Here is a 19,854-nt window from a genome sequence, read left to right on the forward strand (position 1 = left end):
TGGAGGGTCTGCAGCTGTTTATTGCTGGTGAACTCAACAACAACCAATTTATATTCATCTATAAAGGAATATGCAAGTGGAAGCAAATATTATGGTCATGCTCATTTGTTTCTGATTACAAAATGTATGCAAATGCATATGCAAATTAAGCGCACCCATCAGGCTCGTGACAAATTAGCCTTTGTATTACAAAGTTTGGGGTGGCTGGCAGAGAGATACCAGGATTGCAAGCAAGGCTAGGCAGTTCCTTTAAATGAAGCCAGAACTGGGCTGCTCCAAAGGGGCTGATGGAGGATAAATCCTGCAGTAACTTGTCGCTTTAAAGGAAGCTGAGGGGCTATAGAAAAACTGTTCCCGCTGCAGTTAGAAGTGTGATAATTACAGAGCAACGGGCTCCTCTGTCATTCAGCAGGCAGCATCCCCAGGAAATCTTGCTCTGTAATCAAGGGAAGAGGTGCAATCAAGCCCCTATTCAGGCTTCGTTTAGAAACAGCCCCTGCAGGCAACACAAAGGCTTCAGCATGGTGCCTTGTGAAGTTGGTGATCACATCAGCGTCTTGGTTCTGCAACTACAAGCAGAGTTAATGTCATTTCTAAGCATATCTTCTGTTCACCTTTCCTCACAAAGTCCAGAAAGGGTCTAGGGAGAGGAGTGAGGTCTTGGGCCAAAACACTGTACATTCAATGTTGCATTCACGCTGTCCACATTAGTGAACTCACTCTCTACACCCTGATTTCAGAGGAAGAGAGAATTTCCTGCAGACAAAGGATGACAGCATGATCCTGAATGAGCAGATATGAACATGTTCATCCAGCTGATACAGCCGCACAGTTTTCAGAATCTGCATGGGGAAGGTTTTGCTTGTTTTTTTTTTTTCCAACAACATGACTCTATCCATGCTGCTCATTTACTACGGGAACCTCGTTCTCTTGGCAGCAGCCTGATTCCACTGAGGCTGATGAGGTTTATTAGATGGGAAGGTGTCTCTGACTTCAACTTTCACGTCTAATACCACCATTACCCAGAAACACACAAATTAATTGCTACTCAAATCAGCCATCCTTTGTACCCTACAGAGCTGTCAGATTCAATGAACCAGTTTACTCCAGCTGCAATAAAAATAGTATCACATTTTATTTAAAACAGCCAAACCTCCCAAAGTAAGCACACATTTGCTTTTCACTGTATATACTCAGAAATAAAAATTGTACTTCCCAATGACCAGCAATGACCCGCTCAGCTACCCTATCTGGGTGTGTAGCTACCATGACATACACAATACTGATAACTCTGGGTGCACCTTAAGTGCCAAAAATCTTTCTGCACATCAGGGGCATATTCTGGACAGGATTTACCATATTGTCTCAGTATGGAAAGGTTGTTCTCTGCTGAGGTTCACCATAACTGGAACTGCACTTTGCATTACAGTAACCCCTAATACTGTAAATGGGGCTTCATTCCATCACAGTACAGAATCTGCAGCTTCCACTCTCTATTTATTTCTTATTTGTTTGGCTAAATGAGTTTGCTGTGGTTATACCACCTGCAGACATAGGTACCAGTCAATAGGCAAGTAATGGCCTGAACACTGTCAAGAGAACTCATTATTAAAAAGGTATATATTGCATTTAGCTGTTCCAACAGAAGTTGTTATTGATTGAATCCCATCAGTTCCCAGTAAAAGGGCCAACTCAACTGATGAAATCAAAATACGCACATGGGCTACAGACTAGTAAATACTGTAATGGACTTAAGGATCCCCCGCAAAAGGCAGCTGTTGATATCCAGTTGAAAGAGGACAACTTTTTCAAAAATGAGACTGGGAATAAAATAACCATATTACTTCTTCAAATATGCAGAGGCAGGACAAAAAACCAAAAGGGAATAGTTCTGACAAAAAACATCTCAACCTCTTAGAAAAAGCAAACAAAGAAAACACAAGTTGGTTAATAGCCAATCAAGCCACAGGCAGGAAGAGCCTGCACCCAGTTCTGCTGTTCCTATCACATTCTACTGTTCATCAGCGGAGGTTTCTGCCACATTCACAGAATTGAAAGAGAGCGTCTTTGGAGTTTGCCAGATTTCTCAAAGCCAGATGAAAAGGTAGCTATACTTCACTTGGTTCCCATTTTGTTTCCTTGTCACTTTTCTTTGTCTGCTTGTTTCCACATAAAACAGCTTTTCTATTTTTCCCCTTCTTTTCACAATCTGCATAGACATTGTAACATTTCTGGGTGGCAGCATTTAACACACAGAAATCGCCATTGCTGCAGCATGAAGGAGGCAGAAAACAAAGCTGATTATAAAATTCTAACATAAACCAAACATACATCATGAATAATACAAGAGAAAACTGAAGACCCGGGCAAGGTAATGCCTGTAGAAATCTTTACATTTGTTCCACTGGAAAAGTTCTCTGCACAGCATCTTCTACGTTAGTGAAGAGACCTCGGCTAATAATGAGTCAAAAGTGTTTACCAAAGAAGTTACATCGTGACAAACTTCCTTGCTCACCCTTAACAGAAGGTTGGGCTGGAAACTGATGAATCACTATAGGAAACAAACAGCAGCGGTGACACATAGCTTCAAAAAAGTAACAATAGCACTGCTTGATTCATGTCTGCAAAAGAAATATCCCTGGATTTATTAGAAGATTAATTTAATATTGCTCCACCCACCCAAGAAATGCTGAAATTTCACCACCCGAGCCCTGGTTAGAGCTCTCACAATTGCCCCACAGGTACATGGAAGCCTCGCTCATTTACAGTATTTTCTAAAGACATCCACTGAACACCATATGCTGTTGATGTCTTGAGCAGCTCCCCGCAGAGTCCGTATCCATTGGCCCAGCAGCAGAAATAGGCTTATATCCTTATGTTTCAAGGTCCACATGCCTGTGTAGCTCTTGCAATCTTCCATCATCCAAAACTGTCATTTAGACATGAGATGTGTTCGTTCTGTAAGCGTATAAGTATCAGGATGGGTGGCCCAGCTACTGAAGTTCCTGGTCACACCCAGCAGTGTCTCCAGCTCCACGTAACTCATGGTTCAAGCACAGAAAATAGTTCTGGCTCATTACAGATTTGGACCTGATTGGTGTGGAGCAAATAGCCAGGAAGAATGCTGGTGTTCGGCACTTTATAGACTCATACCTCCTAATGGCCATGTACTGCTACTGTAATACTTGGATATAAAGCCAAATTTTCTGTTACCATTAGAAGCACCTTAAAATGAATGCACACATGGATGTCATGTTCATTTTCCAGATCTTCCATTCCTATAAAAACATATTTGCTTCTCCATCTATACTGCAGACATAGTGCTGTATTTGCATAGTATTTCTGTGGGGCTTTAAAGTATAGGCACTTTATTTTCCACACTTTTCACATTCTACATACTAAATTCTAGTTAATTTATTTTCATTGCCAAAAGACATAAACAAATGCTAGGCGTGATAAGATATTATTGCAAGTATTTCCATTTTGACAAAGTTTCAGGGTTGGATTTTTTTTCCTTGAGATTGGACACTTTTTGCCCAGGTTTCTTCTTTGGCTTAAGTTCATACCATTGTGTTTAAATCTAAATGCCAGAAAAAATGCAATGATATTCTCAAATTCACACTGGGTTTATCAGTTGACTTAATTTAAGTCTCTTGCACATGCAGAGTTAATTACCATTACACTGCTAAAGACCAAGGAAAAAACCCTGAAATACTTTCCATCATGTGGTTTGTACAATTTAAAACTTCTGGACTTAAATTTTGAAAGAGAGTATGAACCAATGTAGAAACACGCAAATCACTTTTCCCTTTGCAATACAAAATAAGACCATTCAGCAGGTCCCAAAGCAATTTAATCGGGGATGCTAAAACAATCACGGTTCTACTCAGTGATTAGCATGCAAGTAATTTTTGCAATGTCCTGTCAATCATGTTAGCCATATATACATAGCTCCTATTTACAAACACATCACTCAGTTTTCAGGAACACAGGGTAGCGGAATTCACCCAGATAGCTAAGATAACTTCTTAGTGCTGCCTTTATTAACACCAACCTAGGGTACTTCTATACCAATTTATGTCCTTTACCCTCATTAAGTGGCTGATGAAAATCTGCCCATGCTAAAATTGCAGCATTCTTTCAGAAAGGCACTTTTTGCAACTGCTTGTGCTCTCCTCCATTTCCATTTCATTACCTTCAGCTGGAAAAAGAACAGTGGAACTTTAATTCCTCTGATACCCACCAACAGAGATAAGAGCTCAGTCACAGCCGTGCTAAGTGACAAATTAACTCTTTGGATTAAGTAAAGATCAATGGGAAGCAGGGAAGTATTCTCTTACCTTCAGAACACAGCTTGCCAGTATACCCAGTGGCTGAGCAGTCACAGTGTGGCTCACCATCCAGAAGGAAGCAAGTGCCACCATTTTCACAGGGGTTTTCTGTGCAAAGCCCTTCCATTTCCAGACGGACCCCTTGACTGCCCAGGAGCTGTGGCTCAGAGTTGCCGTATTTCAGATCCAGGATAAATCCTTGAAACGGAGGCTGACCCAGAACACCATCAAGGGTCAAGGCAGCAGGACGGATGTCCAGTGGGACTCCACCAACAAAGAGGTCACTGACGATATTCATATACTGGCGTTGTGGACGCACCTCGCCCGGTTTGGCTTCACTATCCACCACTAACACCGTCCGCAGGTGATTGCGGCTGACCATCAGGAAGTGCCAGTTGCTGTCATTGACCTGTTTGTCTGTGATAACTGTAGTCTCCGCACAGTCCACACTGAACTGGAGCTGGATGCGCCCATCAACAAGGGACAGACAGAGGAAGTCACAGACACCACCATCATCAAAGTAGAGGAGCAGCCCAGCAGAGACATTGGTCTTGAACTGGAAGCTCAGTTCACTCCTAGTGCTCGCATCCCAACGGAGGTAGCGGGCCCACTGGTTGGGGATGCCCATGAACTCCAGACCCAAACAGAGACCCAGCAAGGAGCCCAGCAGCAAACTCACCTTCAAGGTGAAGCAGGCGGAGTGCAGAGTGAAGCCCATTGTTTCAGTAATCTGCTCTTCTCTAGGAGAAAAAAGAAGACCCACTACTGGGAGGAGAACCCTAACAGTCAACACCAAACGCTAAACCCAATGGGAAGAGGAGGAGAGCACACACAGTGACAGCGAGAGGAAGAGTAAGTGAAAAGTGAGATAACAGCTGCAGGTGACCAAGAGGAAATGTCTCCTCCCCAAGGAAGGATCTCAGTTATCCTTTAGGATACAGAGGTTTTTATCTCAGAAGTACAGGGCATATGAAGTGACTTCTCCAGCCAGCATACTTTTGTGAAGGGCAAAAAAACCCACAGTGATTGGTTTTGGTGGAATACAAAGGTGACACTCGTTGCTTCAGGGAGGAAGGAAAGGCAGAGCTGAAGACCAAGCCTCAAATTCTGGTTTCCTAGAAGTGTTGACAATATTGATGGAGGTGGCAATGAGATGGAGGAGAGAGTGAATTCATAAAGCACGTGATCCTCAAGAGGCCAAAAATAAAGTCAGTCTTCGTGCTGCATTGGTGGCTACCCAACCCATAATTCACTGCTTGGCACTCACGGAGCTTGCAGGACCTGTGGGGTCAAGAGGAGAAAAGAAAGGAAAAAGTTAGTCTTACTACTCACCATATCTTTATTAGGAAGCTTAGTAACATCTTGCCCAGTAACTCATTTCCATTTCTTGATATCCTGGCCACTTCTTCCTACCTGCAGTCGGCTATATAGCCCTCCAAAGCAGCAAGATCTATGTCATCAAAACTATGAGGACCAAATAGAGAATAGAGAATTCCAAAAGTGATCTGCACACACCACAACATTCAGAATGCAAAAATACATCAAATTATTGAAATCCTTTGATAGATGCAATCTCATTGACTTTACTGAGAGAAATGGTGCTGCAGCTTCCCCAGCAGCAATTACCTCTCACAGAAAATGCTTAGGGCAAACACCAGAGTTCCTCTGAGCTTAGAAGCTCATACAGGGCATAAGAAGACTTTATCCAAATTTCCCATTTCACTGTTTTCATCAAGCTACCAAGCAAGCATTAGAGAAGACAACCCTGAAGTCAGCCTGCCATGAAATAGATGCTTTTATTTTACATGTCTTGCACACTTCATAGACTCTAACAGGGACCTTTGCAACCTGGAAACATGTGCTATGCAAATGATATATGGCAACCTGCACCTTAGATGACAGGAAAGTTGTTGCTTAGATGATAAGAGCTGTCTAAGCACTTAACCACTTACCCTGGTCTAGTGGTTTGGCAAAAAGGCCAAATTCACCCCTAGCTAACAGTAAGCAATTCCAACTACCTTCAGTGAGCAAGAGTTAGACCTGTTAACACTGGGATTTAATTCGCTTCTGCCTATTTGCATGTGGGTGACTGTATGCCTAGGGTAGGAGGATATTTTTGGATGACAAGTAAAGACAGCACAAAGCTAGGCTCATTCTCTGAAAATCCTGCTTAAAAAGAAAGTAAGTTTTCTATTAACACAGGTGCTTGTTCACAGAGAACAGCTCCAGGAACGGCTAACATTAGCACAGCCACAAAGCAGGAAAGGAGGTGATGAGAATCAAGGCCTTCAACCTCCAAGAAGCCAGCATGAACATAGATTTCACAAACTGGATCACAAACATTGCGATTTATTTTTTTGTATTTTCTTGGGAAATGTGTTTTGTCCTGTGGACAATAAGAGTTGCTGGATTTACTGTTGCTTCCAGCAGATGCCTTTCAACCCCACCACCCACCTTGCCCTGAAGGACGAGGCCCACAGACACTTCAGAAATGGACAGCATAGGAAACTTTCTGTTTGGTAAGGGCAGAGTATGAGCTGGAGGACAATCGCTAGGGAGCAGAGGGGAGAGCTCACACAGTCACAGCCTCACCTGCCCCAAGGATCCGCAGAAGCCGTAAGTCTTCAGAGCTCTCAGTCTGGCAAATTTAGCCAGCATGAAAAATAAGTCACTTAGAAAACAAAAGGGATCAATTAAAAGAAAACCTGCAAGTTGGAGAGAAATGCGAGCTTTCAGTACCCAGTGGAAACCAGGCCTGTTCCCTGCAGCTGCCTGAGTGAAGCATGTTAGCTAAACTGCTATAAACACAAATAAAATCAAGTAAAAACCAAAGGGAAGATAATTCCTTTTAATTCTTAACAGCTTGGCTCAGGAGAACGGAAGGAGGAAAAAGGAGGTGTTAGGAGAGGTGTAAAATGAAAAAAATACACAGATTCAAATGCTCAAATCATCTGTCCTTCCAATAATCACAGTGTTGGCTCAGTTCATAGGGTCTGGGGGGGGCTCTGAAAAAGCAACTGGGAAAAAAAATTATGTGACTCTTGTCCATTTACCTTTCTCCTCTGTGCTCCCTAGTGGCTCCACTAAAATAGCCGTGATTTATGGAGAAGGAGAATAGAGTGAGAGGGAGGTAAGAGAGAAAGTGATGACCCGAGCCTGGAATTACTGATGAGATAGGAATAGGAATATAATAATGTGTGTAAATTAGCCAGTGATGTGCTCCAAGCAGCTCACAGCTCCCTGGAACATTTACCATCACTGTAGCAAAACTCGCTGCTTATCAGCTCTGTGTTCAGCCTGAGCTCGGGAGGAAAGCAAGCCCAGCTTGGCACAACCACCCACAGAGACCCTAGTGCAGAGGAGCTCTCACCCCATTTTTCAATTCTCCTGGGCAGGATGGGTAGACCAGCTGCATCAGAAGTAACCCTCAGCTTTACTACTTCTCTCCCTGTTTTAGAAGACTAATTCTTCAAAAACCAGTGAGAGATGTAAATCACAGCATCAGGTGTGAACACTCTATAGATGAACACAGAGATGCCTATGTCCATGTCCAGCCCAATCACCTGTCTAAAAAGCTAACCAATCTCTTCCAATCCCAGGCTGCTGAAACCCACTTTTTACAAACACAAAGAAATCCCAGTCTCCATGGGTTGCTTCAACCCTTGGGATGTTTCAAAGGCACAGTAAATGGAGCAGGTTACCTCTGTGGTACAGATTTCTGTAACATCAATACGTGTTCATTAGGAGAGAACAAAGGCCACGGTTTACAGGGGAAACCAGCAGAAATGGTTAAACAGGAATCGCATTGTTGACTGAGGGAAACCAAGACAATCCCATTCTATCTGTTTTGATTGAAAGAAGCCAAAGAAATCTCTTTCTAGTTGTTTTGAAAGAAGACAGTGCCTATTCTGTTTCAGAAGAGGAAGACAACACAAAAAAACATGAAATAAAGGTGTCACTTCTGGGTGCTTCACTGCCTTTTTAGACACCACAGCTCAGGTTATGGGAAGGCTGCCTGCACCCAGCTGCTAGCAGGCTGGAGCCATCTGAGGCTCCTCCAGAGCTATGTCAGCATCCATCAGTGCTAACCCACAGTGCTCCCGGTTCTGTGTCTTGTGCAGTTCAGCCTGTGAAAGCAAACCTCACTCAGAAGACCCAGTGTCCTTTTCAGCAGCAGCCAGGATCTGAATCCTAACCTTAAGAAAGTAAATCCTGACACAACAAATCTATGCCTCACTTATTTCCCACAACAATCCAAAACACATTGAGAATGAATAATTTTCTGCTCTTATCATTTTATTTTTAGCATAACTACTACCCTAGCAGTCTCATACAGCACACTGCTACCATAGCAATACATTACAGTTTGGGACAATAACTATAGAATGCCATAGTATTTTCTTATATATTTCATCCCTCAGAAATCTCAAATTATGTCACAACATAATTGCATCTGACAAAAAAAGATTTTGTGAGGGACACCACCTCACTGAAGAATTGGAATTCTGTTCCAATTCTCTGTTCCAATTCTGTTCCAAAACCTCTGTTCCAATTCTACCTATTGCTCACATGGAAAAGCAAGATAACAAACATTTTCTATGTTATATTTTTGGCTTAATGTGATTTAGCAGCACAAAACAAGACAGCCAGTCTGCTGCGACCAGCCCTTCAATAAACCCCTAGGCAAGGTCTTTGCAGAGAATTTTAAATGTTTGCTACCCTGAAGGAATAAGAGCGCCAGTGAGTTATCTCCACTGCACCTCTTGCAGCCTGTACCACCCTCCTTGCTGCTGGAGAGCTGAGCCAGCAAGGAACCTGCACACTGAACAGGCGGCTCAGCATCTCACACACACAAAACCCACTGTAGGAAACACACCCACCTGCACCATTCAAAGTCCCACTCACAGGGCTGACAGAGCTGCACAATTTCCCAACCCTGTGAAGGGAGGCAGCCCTGCTGCAGTACTGTGGGCAAGCATCTCTTAAGAACCACACACCTTCTCTAACTTGAGAGCAGCCCATTAAGGCCAGGTCAGAGCCATTTGCTCAGCAGCCCACAGAGGGTCTCGCCCTGGCTTTGGAGTAGCTCTCAACTGCTTATCAGCTGCACATGGAGAATGAGTGACATTACCTAATTGCCAACTAACTTCCATAATTACTGACTGGCACACTCTATGCAGGGCTAATACCTTTGCAAAAGTCTTGCCACACACCTGCTTAGGAAAGAGGGTGAGAAGCTGGGCACAGTGCTGATCTACAGTTTCTTTACCCAACCGCACAGAAAGGCTGCAGGCCATGGCTTTGTCACTCCCTGCCCTCCCTCCTCCACTACTTCCCTCTCTAGCTGCTAATTGCTTGCGGTTAGGCTTTTTTCGTATTTGAAAGTGTAATTTTCAGCAATTCCTAGTGCAGAAAGAATAACAGAGTTAGATGAAGCCAATGACAGGCTGGCTTCCCTTCAAACCCCTGCCAGTGCAGCCAAGTGCAAGCCTGTGTAAGTCCTGATACTCCACTTAAGGATGCTGGACAAAATCCCACTGACACTTTGATGGGAGAGGTTTACAGTGCCCCCAGTTTGTCACCCCCTTCACAACCAAAACTATCCACTGTGCCATACTTCACGTAAAGGGACAAACATGCATTGGTCACATAAGATACATGTATTTATACCCCCTGTGAATTCACTTTTGTCCCTGCCTTCACTGTCAAAAAAGCAAAATCCAATGGTTTGCTTGATTCCCCAGGCCCCAGTGAAGCAGAGGAGTTTTAGGTAGGGGTAAGCAGGACCCTAATCTGGCTCTGCACCCGTGTGTATTCCCACAGTAGGCCAAAGCACAGGAAACAGATCACTAGAGGTTTATGACATACGCTGCTCAAAATGATCCAGCGAGATTCACAATCAATAATTGATATTAAAAGCCACGTTTGCCAGTGGCAGAGAAACGGGGAATTAATAATATTTATTCAGTCTGTCTTCACTCATCCAGTTCTTCAGTGAGCAGTGGACTCCTCTTGGCTCATGACTTCAGTGTGGGTTTCCACAGAGACTTCTATCTCTTAAGCAGAAATCTTTCTGTCTGGTCCATCCCCAGATGAATTGCGGCCAAAAAAGTGTGTGGAAATAACAAAAAAACCTTTCTGATGGAAAAAAAGCAGATGTGAACACTGCAAATTGCTACTGTCACTGCAGAAAAAAAGGAACACAAGAAGTCTCCCATCACCCAGCCTCCTCAGCAAGGATGCATGGAGATGTTTACAGAGAACTGAGAGGACACAGAGAACTTTAAATTGAAGACACTAGTTTAAACCACATGGGTTAATTTAGATTTTAATTCCTCCAGCAGTATTTGCATCCCAGCTATAAATCTGGAGGTTGGCATCACCCCCTTGCTGGGATGGAGAGGACTCTGGGGTGGTGTCAGTGGGGCTGTGCTGAAAGAACCAGGCTGAAGACAGAAGTGGACAGCTATTCCACAATTCTATTACCAAGGAGAGTTTGGTGGCACTACACTGCTCCCTGTAAAGTGGTCAGGGGTAAGGCAAGATGGGCTCTCCCTCCTGAAGAGGCTGGAAGTGAAATTGGAACTGGGGGCTTTGCCGTGAGAAAAGCTGAACACACGCAGGTCCTGCTGAAGTTGGCAGGTTCATGAGGTGCAGCAACTTACATGACTGGCTGCAGTGAAAGCAGCGGAAGAATAAAAGGAGAGATTTACGGCTTTCTTTTGGACGTAGAGACACGTATAGGCATGAAGGCCAGCATCTTAAAACGGTGTATTGGAGGTGACAGAGCACTTGTTGAACTCTTCTGGATGGCTTGCAGAGACACAGTATTCATGCCAGTCTCCAACATCACTGTGCGAACCACAGGTGCCATTGACACACCCCAAGCCCAAAGAGAAAATGTATTTCTGAAAATGTTCCCTGGTTCTTTCCACTACTGATACATCTTGCAGGCTTAGCTTTTCCATTCTTGAAAGTGGCTATGGAGCTGCTTAGTCCTCCTTATATGAATTCAGCACAGAGCTCCCTTAGGGGACAGTTGCAAAAAGCCTGTGTCAAAGCAAAAAAAGCAAGAAAAGGAGGTCTAGTGTCCTTTAAAAAGAAAAATAAGCCAGACTAAAAAGCTAGAATTACTTTGTCTTTGGTCCCCTGTAGTGGATTAGGATATACACACGAACACGCATACACTGTCAGTTGTGATTCATATGTTTCCTGGTACCTGGGCACATGGTTTGCAATCACACAGGTTAAACCCATTGCCCTTCTTCTCCCTGTGCCCACTTCTCACCCCACTTCTCAGGAAGGGCAAGAATGACTGCTCATGACAAGTCTACTCCTGTAGCTCATCTCCAGAAAAACTGTAATACCCAAACTAGGTACTTATGCTTGGGGTAGCTGAGCTCACATGCATTCATAAGGCACAGCTGAAATGCCACCAGCAGCGTCAGAAGAAGTATGAGCAAGTGAGTAATGTGCTCCGTTCAACAACAAGCACAGGACCATGGCAGCACAGCCTCACACTTCAGCGCTATTAGGGTGGGAAGCCACATGGCTGCTGGAAGAGTTTTTACCATAAATCACTCTTCAAGGTTCTCACCTCCTGAGCCTATTTAAACAAGCTTAATGCAGAACCAGAGCTCTTCAAATCTACACTGGAAGAAGAACGGTTAAAGAAGCCACAAGTGACAGTGTGACTCCCTTCTTAAACACCCTCCCCACACCACCAGAGGACATGTAGTCCACAAGAGTGACCTTTAACTAGCCTACCTAGCCCAAGCTCAGCATGAGTGCAATTTACAGACCATTTCAGCTCTCCAGCTTTCTTAACACAAAGCAGAAAAATCAAAACTAAGCACAATGGCAAAGAAAGAAAGAGAGAGAGAAAATAACCCTGCAGAGCAATCATGTCTGGGGCTGCTCTGATGGCTTTCTGTTCACTTCCAGGACACAGAAATGACTCCCAGTGTGTTAATTACCCCTATTACCACAAACTCTCTACTAACAAGAACTAGCTAAAAGGAAGCCTTGGCAGCAGCTGAGCAGTTATTGCTCTGTACTGCCATGCAGGAGAAATCAGACTCCCCCATCTCTGAGCTGGTACTAACCAGGAGAACGATTTCTGCAAAACTCAACAGCATTTATTGTAATTCCCACAGCAGCTGTGCTGGGAACACTGGACTTCCCTCAATTCCACCATTGTTATAAGAGAACAAAGAATACCTGCTTTCCTAAAGACTTTGAAGTTCAACAGTTGGAGAGGTCTGAATCATTATCATTTATTTTACTCCCTCTGTAGTTGGTCTGCCTCCATCCCCCGCATCTTCTTTCCACCACCAAGAAGCCTGGACAGATCTGTAGTTATGTTTATTTTACCAGATCCTAATATATCAAATGTGAAACCAGGAGCTGCACACATCATGGCACGGGATGTTAGCAGGGAATTCTGTGAATTCACAGTGCTGGCATTACTGATAAATGGCAAAACTTCTTCCAAATCCTGTATCTGACACATACATTGTTTTTCAATTTTTAATAAATATCAAGTCTCTTAAAAATGTGCTTATTGTTACTGAAAAGTGAAGTTTGAGCATGTCATCAATGCCTGAGAATGAGGCTACTTCCAAGAAGATCTAACAGTGTGGAATGGGTTTACTTTTCCCTCAAAACGTATTGGATACTGCAGGCATAGGCTGGTATTAGACACTCCTCAAAGGAGAGACATCGTTGCGGGATGGGGGGCTACTAACTTTAAAGCAAGAAAAGGAAAAAAAGTCACTGTTGCACTGCTTTATCAGCTACATTAGGAAAAGTACCGGGCATAAAAAGCAACAACAAAATAAAACTAATGGCTGGCACACTAACCAGTAATACCTTGCTCTTCCTAGCTGTCTGTCTACCCATCTGCTTCATGCTTTCATACACATTTTTTAAGTTCTTCATGAGCAAGAACACTTTCTCTCCTGTTTGACAGAATCTGGCAGAACGCAGCCAAGAACGGAGCTCCGAGACACTGCGCACGTACACGTTAATAATTGTGATTTTCTGTACTTGAGCTAGCACTACAAGGACTCTACATTCCAGCTGGCATAGAGTAGTTCCTTAATAAAAAAATAAAAAGGAAGAACAAAAGCATAAAATGACTATCAGAAATATTAGAATAAGAACAAAGGTTAAATTCATTCCTCTCCTCACAGATCACAGCCAATTTGCACTTTGTTCAACACATTTTTACACCCCTGAACCTGATATCCAGTAAGCCAGAGAAGTTTGCATATTTTTAACTGTCACAACAGCGATATGACGGTGGAGGGGAGGCCGCTGCAACCAGTTTGACTATTTTACTAAAACCAGAACATGCACAGAGGGGGACACTGCACCTGGCCAGACTTCCCTGTCATTAGTATGGCCAGTAATTAGTTCAGATCATTCCCTACAGTCTGCTGGCTCATGGGAAGATAAGCAGCATCTACTTGGAAATAAAGGGCCCTGAAACCTGGAAATAAAGGACATCTGGAAATGTGGATTTTCCCATTATGCAACATGTGGCACTCGCCGTGTTTTATTGCAACTACATGATTTCGTGCAAAAATTTCCACCCGACCTCCGACAAAGCAAACACAAACATCCAAACATAGCAAATGGGTCTGGTAAGCCATCCACAGTGCAGGGAATGCTCATCTGAGTTCCCAAGCTCCTTGGATAGCCGATGCTCTGTTTATGGACCAAATGGGAATGCCTTTTGGAGAGGCCAGTTAAACATCAGAATTGAACTGTGAGGGATCCACACTCACACAGCTCTCACAGCGACTGATGCTGACCAGCATGAGGGAGCAAAGACACTGGCAGCCTCATAAGCATTCTAAAAGTCTACAGCCACTGTAAGATTAGGTGCCTGCTTTCTGAACTGCATTCTTCCCTTACCACTAGCTCCAGAAACATGTTGCCTTTTGTGGGTGTATACACAACAGTAGGCTGGGAATCCCCTGCCATGGGAAATCACAGCCTTCTTCCAGCTCTCTATTTTCATGGTCTGATATACAAAATTCCTGCCAAAATTCAGTCCAACCTATTCCCCTCTGCACTTCTACCTAAGGGTTATTGGGGGGACAGGACAAGAAGTTATGCATAGATAGGTTTCTCAGTTCTAGCATGCTGGGGAATGGAAGCGGAAATCTTTGCCAAGATAGACTACTAGCAAAAATCTTTAAGCATCAGTGTCTTGGCTGGAAAAGGATAATGCTTTAAATGGCTCAGGATATTGAAAACTTTCCAGATTATCAAGGAAAGGCCTTGGAGCTTTCCACAATAGCGACCAGGTTCTAACTAACCAGCAATTATAGGACAGGTAAGAAATATGCTAGGCATGTTGTACTTGCAAGGAGTCATTTCATCCTGGCCTGTGCCTGCAGCGTTACATGGTGACCTGTCAGCGTGTACCAAGCAATCCTCCGCCTAACCCAGACAGCCTGCTGGCAAAGCTGGAAGAACAAACCTGCCGCTCTGCTGCAGCAGTGGCCTCACAACCAAGGACTGAGACAGTTCTGGTAAAAGCTACCTAGGCTCCAAGCCCTAGGGACCCTCAAAGCAGAAATACAGTTCTTATGGTAGAATCTCTTTTGAAAGGAAGAGTGTGGATCAGACAAATTTACATTTAAGACCCCTATGAGCCCAAGAGCCCAATGACTGGGAAGAGCTACAGAGAGGACAGGGGTTTCATTACTGTTCTTTTAGTTCATGTACATCTTCCTGGATTGCATTTCTGTGCTTTACTATTTTGCTCTATGAGTCTTCTCTCTAGTTATGCCTTTTCCTCAGGAGATCTGCTACTGTGATATGTAGAAAAACCCCCAGAAACATTAATATGTGTAAAACAAAAAGATTTTGACAAAATTCAAGTATAAAGGATTCATCTGTTTATTTCAATGGACCACCTAATGATGAGGTAATGACATTTACTGGAGTAAGTAAATCACAGTCAAAAAGGCAGGGACATAGTACATGCACCAAAGCATAAGAGGAACCATTGTACACATGGGGTGACAAAACCACAGAATTTAGCTAAAACAGGAAGTCCAGAGAACGCATCCTGAGCTGTCAGAAGCACTTGGGATTGAACCCAGAACACTGCAGGAAGGTGGGGGGGATAGCACAATTGCCTGATTCATTTTAAAATGAAGCTGGATAAAAACACTGGGAAACAGTACGGCAGGGAATAACCCATCACCATCTGAGAAACAGACAGGAGACACTGCACCAGCACTCTTCTATTCAAACCCTGTATTAAATTTCATTTCTGAAAACCCCAAACTAGACAGCAGCGTGCCAGGGCCACAGATTTAAGCAAAGCCTGTCAGGTAGCTTAGTACCTCATTGTGAGCCAAGGGAGTGGGGAACAGCTAACTAGCAATATTATGGAAGTTAATGCCTTTAGAAATTATTTCAAATTTTCTAACGAAGCATTTCAACACCACTGGTGAAGACATGTCCCTTTATTTAAGCATTAGTTGCTACATATTGATAAATCAATCGCACTTGGTAGATTTAGAAAGAGCTAAAAGATACATATTATCCTGTGAGTGCTCCTTTAAAAGTCAAATGGTCTTTTAAAGAGCTTCCAGCCTTGGGACTCACAGTGCAGTGCCCTGGAAGACAATTGACATTCTGAGTGACTGGGCTGCGAATTCAAAATCCCAACTCAACCTGCTCAAGTCAGGATTCAAACTCACATATTTTAAAAATAGGGAAAAAAAAAAAAAAAAGAAGAGAAAAGAAAAGAAAAAGAGAGAGTGAGGAGAAGACTTGAATTCCCGTGGCTCCTCAGGACAGAATCTCTCAGGGTACAGGTGCAATAGTGGGTCAGGGAATATCTTCACAGTACCTGCACGGGACATATTCTGTGCTTTTCCATACTACATACAAATCTCCGTACAGTCAGCAATACAGCTGACAAAGAACAACTGTTTGCTATGAAAGCCCTAGGGAAAACAAAGAAACATTTATTATATCGCAGCACTTACATTGAATTTTCTGGATTTAGAAATGAAACATTTTAATTTACCTGGCTTTCATTATAGTAACTTCCAGTCATTATTTGTTGTTTCTTTTTATTTCTTCTGGGAAAGGAGCATAGAATAGGAAAAGTGGGAAAACAGACTGCTATATAAATAGCTTCATTCCTAGCAATTGCATAACTTTTCATTTCAAATCAATTTTAAACATATTTCCCTCCCTTTCAACAAAAGAATCTGAACAGTTTGAATAATACATCCTTTCTGCTAACATTGTTTTCACAGTCTGAAAAGCCATTATTTTAACAAAAACATTATGAGCAGTTCTTGCTAACAGCCCCACTTTTTCCCCTTCATACCAGGCCCTGAGCTCAGCTTAGCGTCTGGCTGGGGAGTTACACATAGCTCCAGAGATAGGTGATAAGGCAGTGATGGCTCTCACTATTCTTTGGCACCAGTTTTCATCTCTTTCTCCCACATAAAGCTTTTGCTAGCTGGTAGCACACTGGAAGCCAATGAGAAAAGATGCAGGATTAGCCCCAGTTTCTGAATTAAACACCACAAACTTCCTCTGTCGGAGCAACAATGATACTTCTACCGTCCACCAGTAAGGCAAACAACAAAGGAACATGTAAAACTCCTCTCCCTGTCTAAGGAGACACTCTGCCTAGGGTACAGCTAAAACATATGGGTTGAAAAAAAAAAAATCACTAGTGAGAGCACTCATTCCTGGGTAGACTGAGCACCCCAGTCTCCCACCCCACACCTGTCATGAGTACAAAAATAAGTCTGGGAGAAACAGAGGGAAAAGCTTTTCTAATCAACACTTAAAAGATACCTGAAGTGCTTGTAATAACCTGGCAGAACTTCTGTTTCCAAACTGTGTTAAGTAACTGAGATTTAGAAGTAACTACAGAAATCATTACTTGGTACCACAGGCAACAGATGGTTCCTGCAACCTGCCAGCTGCCAGATTCTAGGCCAAACTTCTCCCCTATGTAACTTCATCACACACTAATTTAACTCATTTTATCTATGTTACCTAGTTATCAGCTGCCGATATTGTGCTGTTTGGTCGTTCCTCATGCAGTAAGATTCATACTCTTAGCAGCCAGGGTACATGCACTGCGGTCAAAAGAGGAAGGCTCATGACCTGTTTGCGTGACCTTAGGCAAAGTGCTCTGTCAGGGAATATAGTTAAGACCACAGCAGCCATATTGTAAAGCTTAATTAGTGATTGTAAAGTGCTGGACCCACTTGAAAAACAAGCAAAGGTAAGAGCAACCTATTTTCCTTTATGACATTAATAGTCCCCTTTCAAATTAAGCAAGGCAAGATGCACCTATAAAAGACAGTAGATTTTCTTTTGTTACTCCTGATGGCTGAGCCCCAAAGAAGTGCAGGTTTACTCAGGAGGCAGGGAGAAAGGCAGGGCAATGGCAGGGAGAGGAAAAGCCTTCATCTGCCCCAACTCCTGACCCACCTCAAGCAGCCCTCTCATTCCACCAGCACAGCAGGTCCCCCGAGCGGAGCTGACATGGTCTGCATCTCCCAGGACTGCCAAGCCTGGCCATATGATACCTCCCTCCTGTGACACAATGTGGGAAACCAGGGCACTCACCTTCCCCATTTAAATACAAATCAAGTGAATCTGTACATCGGACACTCTGTTTTAAATAGGAATCACGGCCTGCAGTCTATGCACTGTTCTGTCAGGAGATTTGCAACCTTTCTGTTTTCCCTAAACCCCACAAAGGGAGAACTTCTCTTTAGGGCTCAGAGAAAAGGCAGTCAATCACGTGAGGAAAAAAATAGGTACATTTACCTTCATTTTTCACCAGTGATCATCTAAAACGCCTAAAAGACTCAGAGGTAGGGTGATTTTACACCATGTTAAATCAGGACAAAGAGAAAGGTGTAAAGTCAGACGGCTTTTATGCAGTACTGCCTAGCACTAAGGATCAGCTAAGTAAAAACAACTATTTAAGCTTGCTTTAGAGACCAACGTTCCTCCACTTTTCTGGAAGAAAAAAAATTACTTCTTCTTTCAAAAGTAAAAAATAAAGGGAAGTTAAACGGACATGCATCTGACAGGAGAAAATGCCTCTACACATTTAATTAAGATCTAAATAAAGGGGGAAAAGCTAAAAAGCACATACCTTTATATTTAAGTTAGCCTTATAAGAAAATACACAGATTTTGCTGTTTCACTGCAAACATTGGTCTTTTAGAGAAATGAAAAGCTGCTTTCAAAGCGGCTGGTTTTCATACAAGTGCAATGTGTACTGCTGCAAAAAGTAAAGCTGTGTCCACAATGTATAGGAAAGGGAAGATGTACATCACTTTAAACTGGTTTTACAGAATCCCTAAGGTAGGATTTTGTAAAGAATTAAATGAAAAGAGGAATGGATAAGTAAAACCCATCAGCCTACTGTGGTCTTCTGATTACCTCACAAATACAGGCTAGAAGTAGTCACCTGTTAAAAAATACATGTCAATAAAAGTATACAGTTACTCTGCAGCACCAAGCCAGTCTGTTGTCTTGGACTACAGCTCACTGTTGGCTCTCTGTCAGATGTCTCCCAAGAGAATCCTATACAGCTTCACTATGACACACACTGCTTGTCCATGGCAGCAGAATTAGAGACATTCAAAATATACCTCCTAAAATATCCATTCCCAATAGCTTTTTCTGACTAGTGGGAAAGATTAAGATTGAAACTGTACCAAACTACACCTGCCATTCACCACACAACTAGTTAATTTTAAACCACAGAACCCCAGGCTGTTTTATGATAATTAAAATAAAGTCTGAGGTAACAGTACCATAGAGGCATGAGTGCATGACTGAGCAGAGTAGGAAGGCTATATTGGTGCTTAGCAGAATATTTGCTGCTTAGGTAGGTAATAGCAATAAGGTCAAAAAAAAGATTTAAGCATCCCTGCTGGGGGGAGATCAGGGGGAAGACACACAGACCCACCACACTGATTCAACTGATTTCACAGACTTCAAGAGCAAATTTCTGTTAATCTTCACACCCATTAAAGCTAAGAATCCCAAAACCCACAGGGACATCTTCCACTCCAGATGTTCATCCCCAACAGTCTCTGTAACACCAAGCTGAAAAAAAATCTCCTGTTGAAAGTTTTTTCAAGACACCAGCTAGATACTGATGCCCCCTGCCACCCCAGCCAGTGCACCTCCTCTTTCAGTACTTTCACACTCTGCACATTGAAAGCAGCTGTGTCTTTACTGCAGCAATTTTGTACTAAGAGGGGCTGGTGTTTGCTCCCTCCTTTCTCCCTCACCAGATTCTTGCTCCAGTGCCATCTCATACTGTCCACTGCCAGACTGGAATTCTGCCTCCTGTTCAGCCATTTTATGTCCTGCTTTTCAACATCTAAGCACACATTCACACACTTTTAGTATCACAGTATCACAGTATGCTAGAGATTGGAAGGGACCTCGAAAGATCATCTAGTCCAATCCCCCTGCCGGAGCAGGAACACCTAGA

At 43.1% G+C, this 19,854-nt stretch overlaps 1 protein-coding gene across 24 annotated transcripts in view; it reads right to left on the bottom strand.

The window, feature by feature from the left end:
• Window positions 1-19,854, bottom strand: part of NRXN3 (neurexin 3) — a 1,038,145-nt gene that overhangs the window by 981,273 nt on the left and 37,018 nt on the right. For all 24 annotated transcript variants that reach the window (XR_008974789.1, XR_008974788.1, XM_057428531.1 and 21 more), the window contains exon 2: window positions 4,341-5,612. Coding sequence is in view for 22 of the 24 variants with exons in the window: in XM_057428531.1 (XP_057284514.1) it covers window positions 4,341-5,049 (709 nt within the window). In the remaining 2 variants the exon portion in view is untranslated. The remainder of the gene's footprint in view (window positions 1-4,340; window positions 5,613-19,854) is intronic.

This window comes from Pezoporus wallicus, unplaced genomic scaffold (assembly GCF_028554395.1).
Source record: "Pezoporus wallicus isolate ANWC-B61680 ecotype Strahan unplaced genomic scaffold, APGP_CSIRO_Pwel_v1 contig_3486, whole genome shotgun sequence".
In the NCBI taxonomy this organism is placed as follows: domain Eukaryota; kingdom Metazoa; phylum Chordata; class Aves; order Psittaciformes; family Psittacidae; genus Pezoporus; species Pezoporus wallicus.